At 37.1% G+C, this 13680-nt stretch overlaps 2 protein-coding genes across 4 annotated transcripts in view; one reads left to right on the top strand and one right to left on the bottom strand.

Moving 5' to 3' along the window:
• Positions 1-13680, top strand: part of LOC145323986 (uncharacterized) — a 73817-nt gene that overhangs the window by 27929 nt on the left and 32208 nt on the right. For 2 of the 3 annotated variants that reach the window (XM_080166621.1, XM_080166622.1), the window contains exons 1-4: positions 9355-9482; positions 12133-12383; positions 12706-12935; positions 13258-13648. The exons of the other annotated variant lie outside the window; for it this stretch is intronic. In XM_080166621.1, coding sequence (XP_080022747.1) covers positions 12157-12383; positions 12706-12935; positions 13258-13648 — 848 coding nt within the window. In that variant the 5' untranslated portion in view covers positions 9355-9482; positions 12133-12156. Of the gene's footprint in view, positions 1-9354; positions 9483-12132; positions 12384-12705; positions 12936-13257; positions 13649-13680 lie in introns of those variants that run through there. 3 annotated transcript variants of the gene reach the window in all.
• On the bottom strand, positions 5898-8075 carry LOC145323985 (uncharacterized). Its single transcript, XM_080166618.1, has 2 exons — positions 7292-8075; positions 5898-6945 (listed from the first exon to the last, which is right to left on the bottom strand). The coding sequence occupies exons 1-2, from the start codon at positions 7819-7821 to the stop codon at positions 6903-6905; spliced, it is 573 nt and encodes a 190-aa protein (XP_080022744.1). The 5' UTR covers positions 7822-8075; the 3' UTR covers positions 5898-6902.

Raw genomic sequence — 13680 nt, 5'->3', positions numbered from 1 at the left:
AATGGTGGGCTCGGGCCGGGATCTGAGACCAAGAAAACTCTACCTGGCTGCCCAACTTCTGCTCTAAAACCTTGCGGGCACTGGATAATTGTGTGCCCATGTCGCTTACTATGATCTTCGGCAGACAATGAACAGCTTCCAACTTGCGCAGGGACAACAGGATACTACTGGTATCATACTTTTCCAAGGCATCTAACCACAACGCCCCTGAGAATCTGCAGACCACCACGAACACCCACACCTTCTTCGTTGCTGTCTGACTCCTCGTTTTGGCGGCAGCTCTCCTCGTAACCAGCGGACCCATCAGGTCGACTTGCACAGCTTCAAAAGGCCTGCTCGGGACCAACTTGTCAGGTAACACCTCCTTCATGGTAGCACGACATTCCTTAGCCCTCTCAACACTGCAGGGCCAACACTTCTTCACTTCCATGATGGCCAACCTCCTTGCCTTCACAATCCAGCACCAACGGCGGCTCTCAGCTAAAGTTCCACGGACACCAGAGTGAAGCTCAACATGCGCTTCTCTCATAAAAACAGCAGCTAACCAATTACCAGGCTCCAAAATTATTAAACCTGGCATGTCTTCAAATATCATTTTACGGCCGCCAGTAATGGCGTCAATGACTGGCTGTCCACGACCAACCATTTTAAGAATCCTCATCTCCCTGGTCACATAATTTCCTCCGGGACCAACGACAGGCCAGGTCAATGATACTTCATGCACTAATGGATTTAATGACGCATAATTGCCTTTAGCGTCATTTATCCACTCATCCTCTTGGCTTCGTGACACAATGAAAAGTTCCGCCGCCGCCATAAAATTGTACAAAGACGGCTTGTACACAGAATCTGCGGCAGCTACATGACTACCAGCGGCTGTAGTCTTACCTTCTTGTCTGCTCTTTAGCTTCTTCAACCAGGTGTTCGCAACTTGCAGGACAGCTGCCATAATACGTTTGGCCTGTCCAAATGATCTCCTGTGCTTAAACCTAAAGACATCTTCAGCGGCTTCTCCGGCAACTTTCATTGAACATAACTTAACCATTTTGGTATTCAACTCCTCTGGGGGTAAAACCTGCTTGACTTCTTCGGCAGTTTTCACCGGCCACGCACTTTCATCCTGGCGCAACCATTCTGGGCCCAATCTGTACCTGGAACCTGGTCCCAAATCTGATACCTTGCAGGTGCTTCTGGTGCCCAAATCTGCAACGTTGTGCGTCCCCGGGACCCACCTCCAGTCATCCTTGTTGGTTGCAGATTGAATTTCTCCAATACGATGAGAATTAAATGTGTTCAGCATAGCACTGTTGGAGACTATTTGTGATAAAACACACGATGAATCAGTAAAGTACATCACTCTGATAATATCAAAGGGCAGGGCATCTCTGACGGACTTTGCCAACCTTGTGGACATCTGGCACCCCATCAACTCAAGGCGTGGAATTGATTCACACTTGACCGGCGCAACTCTTGACTTGGTGGCTAGCAAAAACGTTTCAAAACCTTGTCTAGTTGGCCACCTCAAATATGCATTAGATGCATAAGCCTCTGATGACCCATCCGAAAACATCATCAAGGATGGAAGGCCAGTTGGTTCATCCGGGACCACACAACGGTCAAACTCCAATTTAGCGACCTCAGCTCTGTCCTCCAGCGACTGAACAAGTTCATCCCGTAGACTTTTTGGAATGAAATCTTGCCAGCCCAAATTCAGCAAACATGTTTTCCGCAGGACAAGTTTAATTCTCAACAGAATAGGGCTGCAAAGCCCGATCGGGTCGAAGGTTTGGGCGGCGAACCTGTGGACCATCTTCTTCGTCAGATTCTCGTCCAAGGCGTCCTGGAGGTTGTACAAATCAGCATCCTCTTTCACCTTCCTTCCCTTGACTTTACCATCTTGGTTGACTCTTGTGGCAATGGACAACACATCGGTGGCTGGCTTCCATATCAGCCCGAGAACCTTGGTAGGCTGGCAATCATCTCCAGAATAAATGACTTGTTTGAAGGAAAAACTACCTTTGCCGATAATCCTGTCGGCCTCTTTCATCATCTCCTTGGCTTCTGGCTTCGATCCTGCTCCCGAAATAACGTCATCTATGAAGCTGTGCTTCTCAAGCTTGACTGCAACTGGAATCTGAGGTAACTTGAATTCCTCATCAGGGTAGGTAGGTATTTGTGGCTCCTTCCATAATTCAGGTTTAGCAACAATTTCACTACCGTTTATCTGTCCCTCTCCATACATCTCCTTGACCTCTGCTTCACTCTTTCCGCCGAACAGGCGGGACGTCAACTTCAGGGCTGTAACTGCCAAATTTCCCGCAGCTAACTCGCCGAAATTCACAACTTTGGTCAGGTAAATTTCAAGTGGACCATCTGGCGTCGGGGAAAATAAAACTCTCTTCATCTGGCTGTCGAACTCTGTGGCCAGGATGGAGTTATAAAACTTGGAGATATCCGCGGTTATACCAACCTTGTAACCGCGGAAAAGCATCAAATGATAAAAAATCTTCTGCATTGGCGGCGGGCCTCCCAGCATTATGTTATTAAAACTGGTACCCTTGAACGTCAGAGAACTATTTGCACACAATCGCATGGGTGTGGAACTTGAATCCTCCTTGAAAGCAACCACTATTGATGAACAAGACTTAGGTCCTTCATACTGCAATTCTTCCGGCGTGGCTTTTTGAAAAACGCCTCTTCTTATGGCGTCGTTGAATACCTCCACATACATTCCATAGGTACCTTCCTTGACCATCCTGGCACGATCCTTTTCAGCAATTTTGCGGGCTAAACTTTCATTGTAGGGTAAAGTGTGAGGATCTTCAATATAAGCATATTGACCTGTCCACTTGTTGGACTGCAAGTCTAGTGTTAAACCTGCCTCAATTATCCTCTGCCTCTCACGCTGGTCCCAGGTAGTGCCGTCGGCCATAGCCTTGCACTCTTGACAAGCAGTACATCCTGGACAAAGTGCCTGCGGCTGTATGCCAAACGATTCAGACGTCAGAAAGTCTGGCAAAGTGCCTCCACTGACACTGACAGCCTTATAAGCTGACTTTTGATCTCCAGCTCCACCATCAGCACTCGTACAGATAAAACCACTACCAAAAATGGTTCGCCACAACATAGACTGGCCCACTTTCTGGTAGGTTGAAGGAAACACGTCAGGATGTGTATTTCCAATGATGATATCTAAGCCTCCACTAATATATGTAAACCTTTCTGGCGGCATTTTAAATATCTCGGCGGCAGTTTCGGGGTGGACCGAGCGCATCTCGTTGGCCCCGCCGAGGGTAGGCATGACAGCTGCCTCAAACTCCCTCAGATTGCCGTCCCTATCCTTCAAATAAAACACAACATTGCGGCAGGAAGACTCACTGCCATCAGCTACAGAAATAGTTGTATATCTGCCGGTAGATTTCAGCTTCAACTTGTTGGATAACTTCTCAGACACAAGTGGCAAATTTGCCCCGGAGTCAAACATTACCGTGGCGTGGCAGGTGCCGCCGCCAGGTGCTACAACAGGAACTAACTGAAGTAAGAAGGTACAGGGGCTGGGTGCAGAACTTGACTTGTAGACTGTATTCACACCAGCACTAGCCTCATGGAGTAACCTTGAATGGTATCTGTCACAATTATTGGTACCACAAACACCAAGCTTATCAGATTTATTACACTTGTCAGCAGTATGGCCGTCACACAAGCAGAGTTCACATAACTTCTTCTGCTGGACAACTTTCTTTCGGTCAACCACGTCCATCTTCTTAAACGTGAGGCAACGGAAAATCGGGTGTTTCTCCTTGCAGCTCTCCACAGGACATGCACTGTTCCACTTGGACGCCTTGTCCTTTCCACCCTTTCCATTCTTATTGTCACTGCGGCCAGATACTTGCGCGGCGGCAGCTCTGTCACGATTTCTCTTGCCGGCGCCATTGTCATAGGACATATCACCGGCCAACATGGCACCCCTGGTCCTCTCCAGCAGTTCTACAATCTTCGGGATGTTTGGTTGGTTCATGCTACCTAGCTCCATCATAATTTTGTCTCTCAAATTTTCAGGGCACTTGTCTTTAAAAATATGAATAAGAGTTAGGTGGTTGTAATCCTTAGCTGCAGAACCAACGATGACTTCTACCTCCTGCATCATGCTCTTGAAGGTAGCAATTGCGCTAACCACGTCCACAGGTTTCATCTTGTTCAACTTAGTTAAAATCCTCATGAACCGGCGAGTGTTTGATAAAAACATCTGATCAAGAAACGCCCATTGTTCATTATGATCTCTAATCGCTGACACTTGCTTGCGTAGTTCCGGGTTGGTTATCACCTTCTCCATACACAACATCAGACTTAACCTCTGGTCAGCAAATCCATAACCAGAACATAGATCTTTAAAGACCTGTTTAAAGTTTGGGTAATCCGTGTCAGTACCGTCGAACGACGGCAACAAACTGTTGTCCCAGCGCCCATACTGCGGGTTGGAACTCCGAATATCCACGGCAGACATACTTCTGGAGAGCATGGCAGGTGTCCCACTCTCATCCAGGTTAGATGAACGACGTTCCATCTCTCTAAGCCTTCGGTACATATCACGTACTTCTTGGCGCAACTCCACGGAAATTTTAAGCACTCCCATGTCCATCTTCACCTTCTCAATGACGTCGAGGTTCCTGGCGACAGTGCTTGACCTCGCGTCGTCTGAATCATTGTCAAGCCAGTACAGAATTTTTGTACACTGCTCCAACGACGCATAAACTTTATCTGCAACAGTTTTCTGCTCACTAGCTTCATCCAAATCACGCTTGAACTCGCGCAGCTCACTAGTCTCCACGGCAGGTTTTAGACTTTTTATTAGGTCAGATTGGTCCTTGACCTCACTAAAAATGTCACGAATTGATTTTACAGTCACATTTTCACATGAACTAAAACTTTGGCAGGCTTTTAGATTGTCATAAAACAATTTTAACTGTTCATCAAAAACTTCTAGCCTTTCACTGCCAATAGCGATAGCTCGCTCAATTTTCTGCTTTTTGGTTAGTGGCATATTGATTCACTAGGTACTTATTTCACAGAAAAATTGTCACAGTTTATTGCATCAATAATTCACTGGATGCTATTGATCTCTTGATGAATGCTAACGCCTATTCATCAGATACTTTGAAATTGTCTCAACCATGACACTTTGGTTGAGCTTGACTTCCGAATTAGCGGGAAGTTCACGAGATCAGTTGGCGAACATACAAACCCCCAATACCAGGAACCATCAAGTTTCAACAGCAGGTTTGAATATAGATTTATTGATGAAATTATTTCAAAGACCTGAAATTACAATATCAATTAGTTCATAATTCCAGTTATTTGTAACCACGTAATCTTATTTGCTTTTTTAAAATCATTTTTCTCTACGGTAAAAAATCTTTGGAAACTTTGGCTTTAAAGGAAAATTATTTGGTTTAATAAATCATTGTTAAATGCAACAATAAGGCACATAAAAATTACTAAAACATATATTAAACATAATTAAGTTTCATGCTTAGCTGGCTAAAGCCTTTTTTAAAACTACATATAATCGTCCTATACACCATACTTCTTAATAAAAATAACAAATTCTACCTGAAGCTCTTATGGTTTCAAATCCCTGATATACTAGGGTCGTTCACACACAATGAGACCAATGATAGGCCCAATTTTGTTCTCCGAAATCTTCACACTCTCATATCTCATTCAAAAGTAAAGAACGTGCGCTTCAAAATAAACAAACAATCTATGCCGCGCCACATTATGAAAGGAAAGCCCTAAAAAGACGACATTTGCACTTTGTTTTCAGTTAATGATAAGGAATTTAATTTCGAACTTGATAAACACAAAGCTTCCTCGAAAAGAGGTTAAGACAAAAAGAGTCTTAAAGGAATTTATATTTTCATTAGAAAAATTTCTGGTTTTTATAAATTTGGGCCTATTTACAACTTTAGAATTATTCAAAAAATGAAAAGGTGCATAGTGATCAGAAATATGTGTAGTTATTATCCCTGATGAATAAAAGTCATTTAAACTGTTTGTCCAGATATGATCTATTAACGTTGCGCTACTACTATTAGCATGGCTCGAAATTCTTGTAGGGTGATTTATAATTTGTAAAAAACCAGAGGCAAACATGTTATCAATAAATTCTTGAGTTTTTCTATGATTTTTATATTGTAGAATATCAATATTAAAATCTCCTAATATATATACTTTGCTATTATAATCTGAAAGTTTAGACACAACATTTGACATTATGTCAATAAAAGAATCAAGTTGCACACTTTGAGTCATATTTTCTATTGGAGAAGGAGACCTATAAACGTTACCAATAATAATCCTAGTTTGATCTGGTAATTCTGTTTCAATAAATATAGATTCAAAAATCATTTCATGAAAAATAGAAACCTCATCTAGAATTTTATATTTTATAGCTTCAGAGAGAAAAAATCCCACCCCTCCCCCCCTTGATAGAACTCTATTCTTGTTAATCAATTCATGGTAGCCATTTAATTTAAAGAAATCTTTATTAATTATAGAATGTATTTCTTGAAGACCAATAATATCAAACGAGAATTTGTGACAGGCTAATTCATTCAAAAATTCTTGGAAATTATTAAACTTGGAAGCAAGACCCTGAATATTTAAACTAAGCAGAGAAGTAAGTTTAGTATCTTTAAAGCAATTTGCAAACTCATCTTCACTATAATATGCACAATTTAAAAAGCAATTTTCGTAAGGAGAATCAAATATATTAATATCTTCATTTCCAATGCCATTTTCATTTTGAAATACTGTATTAAATTTAAATTTATTATCGGCCAGTATACTACCCAAACCTAAAAGGTTATCATCCTGGATCATGTTTGAGCCCTAGGAAAAAGTCACGCCAGGTACGTACGTCCACCGCCACCGCCTTCATTGCTCCTGCAATAAGAAAAGAATTAGATTCAATTTTAAAAAGCAAAAGTGCTAAAGAGAAAATTTGTTTAAGAGAAAAAAAGTAATTTAAACCAAAGGCGGGCCCTAACTTTACAATAAAAATAAATTTAAATAATAAAATTAAGAAATATATTAATAATAAAAATATATAGACATTAAGTAAGTGCAAAGAATGTATTTTTGAAATGTTCATGTAAGAAATGTTAAATAGATTTGTTATATATGGGATTTTTAAATAGATAGATAGATAGATTATTAACATAATAAGATGTGTAATATCTCGGGTTGTGTATCTGTGTTTACTTAGGTATAAAAAATGAAAACTTATCACTTTTTTTTGTTGGTATCAACCACAGCTCTGGTGCCAGCCCTGCGTGAGCCAATGGGAGGCGGTTGTCGTTGGCCTCCTCGCATCTCTGCTGGAACTGGAGACCTGCTGCCCGTCCTGCCAGGAGACCTGCTACCAGTCCCGCCAGGAGACCTGCTGCCTGTCCCACCTGGAGACCTGCTGATCTCTCTGTCCTCGCCACTCTCTCCACTCTCGTCAGGTGTCTGCATATTATCGCCATCAGTGCCTCTTTTTTTGACAATTGAAGTCAAATTTTCGGCTGATTTAGAGCCGGCTGTGGCACATGAAGCAATAATCTCTTCAACTGGGCTAAACACGTCCTTTACTTCAAATTTAACTTTATCATTAGCCAGGAGACAAAATCGAATATGGCCGTCGATGGACCAGGCGGCTTTGACCCTAGCATCTCGTTTTAGGTTTGTTAGCAGGTTATGGTTGGATCTTGTAAGATCTGGAGTCACAGAATAGTATAAAATACCTCTGGTAACCTCGGCGTCTGTAGGGGTAGGCATGTGGTTTCTTTTCAGCCTCAAAAACAGGTTTCTCAGGTAACGGGATTTAAATCTGCAAATAATTGCAGGAGGTAACAGTAAATCTTTGTTTTTTCTCGACTTTGTTGGTCCGCTGTGAATATACAGTGATCCCCCCCCCCCCCTCCTTCAGGTGGACATTTTCTTTGGACATTGATTACAGAGTTGCTTCATGTAAAAGAATATTTTTTAAAAAGCAAGGACAGCTAAGGTTAGTTTTAGGGTGCTTTCCCATAAAGTGCATATCAAGCACTGAAAACACACTCCCATATTTTAGAAATAAAATGTAAATGAAAAGGGATAAGTTTTCATATATGCAGAACCCTTGCAGAGGTCCATAACCCAGCTGGATTTACACATGCTCTGCACTAACTCAGGATGAGTTTTTAGATGTAGAACATATAGAATTTCCAAGAAATTTTAAAGATTAACAATGATGCACAATTAGCTATAATAATCAGCCAAAATTTACAAAAATGTCTTGGATTTATGACTTGATATGAGGGAAAAAGGGAAATATTTTTTATCATTTTACTGTCTTTTTCTAGGAATTTTTTACTCTCATTTAAAGTAAAAACAAATTCTTTACTGTTTTTTTATCAAATTGCCCATTCATGTATTATAACATTGTAATTTAGATAATATCTAATTAAAATTATTATTTAGAAAAAAAATATGACTTTATCAAGGCAACATTATTTAACTTGTGGCACAAATGGGGTATTGAGTCTACTTGTGGCAGTCTTTCAGCAGTAAGATTGGTGTATTTTTGCAGGCAACCATTATCAGCACAATTAAATAATCCGCACAGCAATATTTTTTTTGTAAATGATGAGATATTATGAATGAGATGATTTAGGGTTTGATGATCAGATGTCCCTTTAAAACTCCAAATAAAATTTTTTTGGTCAACTGCAATTCAAGGTAATATATTTCTGGTAACGATTATCTCCATAAATCTATGAATTATAAAGGTGCTAGCTGCCAACTGGCTGAACATACATATCATGCCTGCACACCGTTTAAGCAGCTTAGAAAGGACTACAAATAATCTGGAATAGCCAAAATTAAATTATGCGCAGGGAAAGCTTCATTGAAGAAAAAATGCACAAATAAGTCTTTTTTGCACATTCCTATGCACTGTCAGATAATTGTGCATTATTGATTAATGACTATTCTAGATTATTGTATGTAGGCCATCTTTAGTCAGTTTAAATCTTGTGCGAGCATAATATATATGTTTCTTTTGGCCATTAGAAGCCTTTAGCACACCCTTTATAAATAGCTTACTTATATATTCATCCATAATAAGGGGGTTGTTGTTTTAAGTATTTTACTTAATTTCCTCCTCTAAAAAATTAAGATAGAAAATAAAATCATCTGTCAATTTATTTGTATTATTATTGATTTTATCTGTTTATTCACATTTGGTCAATTTAAATCATAACAGAAGTAAATACTTTTCAAATACAAAAAAAATGCTTCTCAATCTTTTTATTAATATTTGGTGAACTTGACAGGAACTACTGTCTGAACAAGAAAGGGATGAATTGCTCAATATAATCGGACAAACTTGGGAAGAGCTTGATTCAAGTGCCAAAAGTGAATTCAATGAAATCAAGAAAGAAATAAAAGACTTGCAGGTATTTCTTTTGTACAAAATGAACTGATAGAGACCTTAACCCTGACCCAACCAAAAATATCACATATATCATTTAAACCAAGGTAAAACACTAAGAAACGAAAAAATACACTTCCCCCTCCCCCCCCTTACTTATTGGAGGGAAGCTACTCTGTAATTTACTTTGTCCATTCGTTAGTCCGTCCTTCTGTCCATAACACTATGGGATGAATGTGATTTTCTCAGCTCATATTCAAGATAGACAGTTGAAATTTTAAGTAAAGATTCTTATGACATATGCCCATCTAATCTATTTATTGTTTTGTTCATCTGTCTGTTATTAAGAATGCTAAATTGATTCCTAGATTTTGAAGTTTTTGTGATTTTCTCAACTCCTTTTCAAGATAGAGGGCTGAAATTTTAGGGATTAATTTATTTTACATTATATATATTTTCACTGAGGTTTATTAAGATTTGTCTAAAAATTGGGCTGCTAGATTGATTCCTAGATTTTTAGGTTTTGTGATTATTTGGATTGACGGCTGAAATTATCAGGGATTGAATATGCACATATTTTACCTATTTCTATCTAGTTTCATTAAGATTTGTCTTTTAATTACGGTGCTAGATCGATTCCTAGATTTTTAGTTCTTGTGATTTTAAATGTTTCATGATTTTCCTATTTTTTCAAGTTAATGTATATTATATGCCATTATTGTGTTTGTTTCCAATATCCATTCATAATTTTTGAGTTTTGCTACTTATGGATCTTGTCATCCTTGTTCATTTATTGGAGGGTTTGTTAGTTTGACTTGGGGCAACTAAATAATGTATTGGACTGTATCACTGTATTGGACTAAGTGTATATTATTAAGGTTTAAACAGAACTAACTACATATTATCAATTGGTACAAATAAACAGGATAAATGGATAGCAACACAATAATTTAGTTATCAGCTATAAACAAGTACATTTCCAGGCAATTAGAACCCCTATCCCTTCCCTCCTGTCCTGGAGAATAGGTTAGGAGTGAAAACCCAGGTGAATAATATATTACATCAACTTTTATACAGAATTAATTTTCACCTACGAATAAATTTAGACACATTATTGAAATAAAATAAGGAGCATAGGTATTCCAAAACTTATGGGTTGGGCTTTTTCCTTGCTACACAAAACATTTGGTGACATTGAAAATAAGTTTACTAAAGCTATTGACAGTTAAATCTTGCACCAGAAGTACCTAGAAAGTCTTATTGAATTTAAATGGACATTTTGGCAATTTTGCCACTGATATTAACGTCTAAATTTATTTAGGTTTTTCATATTTTAGGCAACCTATAAGTTTGAACAACTAGAAATAATGATTGTTTATAGGGCGGTGCTACGAATTATGATATACCTACCCTCTTTGTAGCCTTAAAATGAAAGAAATTAATATTCTAAAATTTATTCCATCTACAACCCCCCCCCCCCTTGACGCCTTTTGGGTAAACAACTATTTTAACATTTTTTTACAATAGTTTTTAAAAATTTATGCTTACATATTACCATTTAAATAAAATTAATTAGAATATCACAATTTACTCTCTCTATGATTTTTCTAATTTTTCACTTTTCTTGAACAGTGTCACAACAAAGAAATTAATTTAATCAAATTTTTATACTACTTTTTATGTACAACTTTGCTTTTAAGTGTGTCTTAATATCTCTTATAGTTTTTGAAATAAGAGACGAGAGTTTCATATATAATGGGGTATATTCCTATCCAGTTTTTTGTTTACAAATGAATATTTTAAACCTGAGGGAATAAATGATGGAGCGATATCTTTAAAAAAAAAATCAAAAATCTTCTGAAAATATTTTCTCAGATTTTCATATAAATATGACTGTATAGACATGGGAACTTCAGTCGTGCGAGGCTTGTGGTGCAGAACTGAGATTCTGTTCACCGGTTGCCATGCTCGGGGGAAAAAAATGACTACCTCGGGGATAAAAATGATACCTCAGGGAAAAAAATGACTACCTAAGGGAAACAAATGAATATTTACATCCACTATTTAAGGGGTTGTTTAAGTGAGAATGGTTATTATGAGCCCCACCACTACGGAATAGGCATAAACCTCTTAAAGGACGCCTGCAAGAACTACCACGCTTTAACTGCTGAAAGACTGCCACAAGTAAACCCATTTCCCCAAATTTAAAGCCTTCAGCTTCAATAACAAAAAAGTTCTAGGCATTTCAAAATAGCATTTTATGTACAATGAAAATTATGAAAGATTTCTAATGCTCATAAAAGAAAAAACTATATTAAATTACGTTGCCTAGACCTTATCTAACCATATTTTATATCCTTATTAAACCTTATCTTTGTAAGAAACGTAGATTTCCGGTAACTGATTACATTTTTACAATAAAAACACCACATTTCATAGTCAAAATCTATGAAAAAAATTCGATTTAGGTCACATAATTTAATTTCAAAATTTCTAACATTAGAATTGAAATTCTTTCAAAATTTTCATTGTATTTAAAATGTCATTTTTAAAAGAACTTTTTGATATAGAAGCTGAAGGCTTCAAATTAGGGGTATTGGGTCTATTTGTGGCAGTCTTTCAGCAGTCAAAGCGTGGTATTTCTTGCAGGCTTCCTTGAATATTTTTTTTTTCAGGGGAGTGTTAATCTTCTGTTAGATATGGTTGCAAATATGAATTATCTCAGAGGATGTGAATATATTCATCAACAATTTGCTCTAATGTCAAACATGGATGTGGTGGAATGGGTCAATGAATTTTATCAGAATAAAAACAGATTTAGTTTATATCTAGCTGATTTCAAAGAAGAAAAAGTGAAGTCCTATCTGAGCTATGTCTATAAGAATAAATGCTCTGAAAACATGCAGCCTATGTTTCAAGCTTTTGGGTAAGATTTTGGATACATGTTACCATACTGATTTTCTAGTTTAGTATCAAAGTAACTAATCATTAAAAAAAAGTCTGACCTTTCTTTGTCTGTTTGGTAGAAACAGTTGGGGGGGAAACATTGTCTGTCATTCAATCTAAATAGAACACTACATATTTTATGCAAAAAACGTTTTTACATTGTTTTCATTTATTTGTTATAACAATGTAACAATGAATATCTGCTCTATCTCCAAGTCTTTGATGTTCCTTCGGGTATTGTGATTCTTGTTTAAAATCAAATCTAATTCAAAATTCATTGAAATTCTTCATACTAATTTCAGGTTCCTTGTGAATTCTAGAGAGTTATACAAGCTTATCCTTACTACTTACTATACAAATATCACTGACCATATATTTGATAAAACACCTAATTTAAATCCACTAGAAAATGTTTCAAAAGAGTTAGAAAAATGTGAAAAAGATCTTGAAGAAATGGAAAAGGCGGCAGACAGTGTTGTTGGTGTTACAGAAGGTGGTTTCATTGCAATGATGAAATCTAAAGAAAATCTGGGTAAGATAATTTTTATTTATATACGTTTTTTTTGGTATGATAAAGTGATAAGAATCAACTTATGTGTATTACAACCAATCTATAAATCTGATAGATTTAAATTTCTATGTAATAAAGCAACCTTAGATGTTTTATTTAATAATATTTAATAAATAAAAAAAACACATTGTTAATTGAGATTTTATCAAAAGTTAACTATTAATATCTTCTTACTTTATTAGAAATGTATTGAAAAGAAAGTACTATATTATAAAGTGATTAAATTTTCATTTATCATCAAATATTATTCTCTATTTGAACCTTTTATTTTCTTTAACTTTAGGTTTTGTTCCAAGATTTCAAGACATATCTGATGATAACTATGTTGGAGACTTCAGTCAAAATTATTTAGTTATGATGCCAATGGATGAAAATGAGAAATACAAATTATTTTCCAATGAAGGCAAGGAAGCTTTGCAATCACCAAAGCCAGCATTCATAAAATGCAAATCTACAAATGATGATTATGAGACCATTGTTGCTATGAAGGATGGAGTTGTTCACAGAGCTACTGGATTCAGGACAAAGTTTAAAAATGGCTCTGAATGTTTAGGGAAAGTAACATCAACAAATGTTCTAATTCTGTACATCAAGGCAGTCAGTAATGAAATGGAGATTTATTCAAATGGCAATGTAAGTCAATGGAAGAAAGATTTAGTTTGGAAAGATACAAAGTAAGTATTTCAATAGATCTTGATTGATAATT

The sequence above is a fragment of the Acartia tonsa genome, chromosome 7 (assembly GCF_053477335.1).
Source record: "Acartia tonsa isolate MP-2025a chromosome 7, ASM5347733v1, whole genome shotgun sequence".
Lineage (NCBI taxonomy): Eukaryota > Metazoa > Arthropoda > Copepoda > Calanoida > Acartiidae > Acartia > Acartia tonsa.
Note: the sequence above shows the minus strand (reverse complement) of the source record. Positions and strands in the feature narration are given on the sequence as shown.

What these genes read in the sequence shown, in the direction of transcription:
- LOC145323985 (XM_080166618.1), bottom strand. Translation starts at nt 7,821, where the DNA reads ATGCCTACCCCTACAGACGCCGAGGTTACCAGAGGTATTTTATACTAT. An exon ending in GTTGATACCAACAAAAAAAA is followed by an intron (nt 6,946 to 7,291) that starts GTGATAAGTTTT and finishes TTCTTATTGCAG; the next exon opens with GAGCAATGAAGGCGGTGGCG.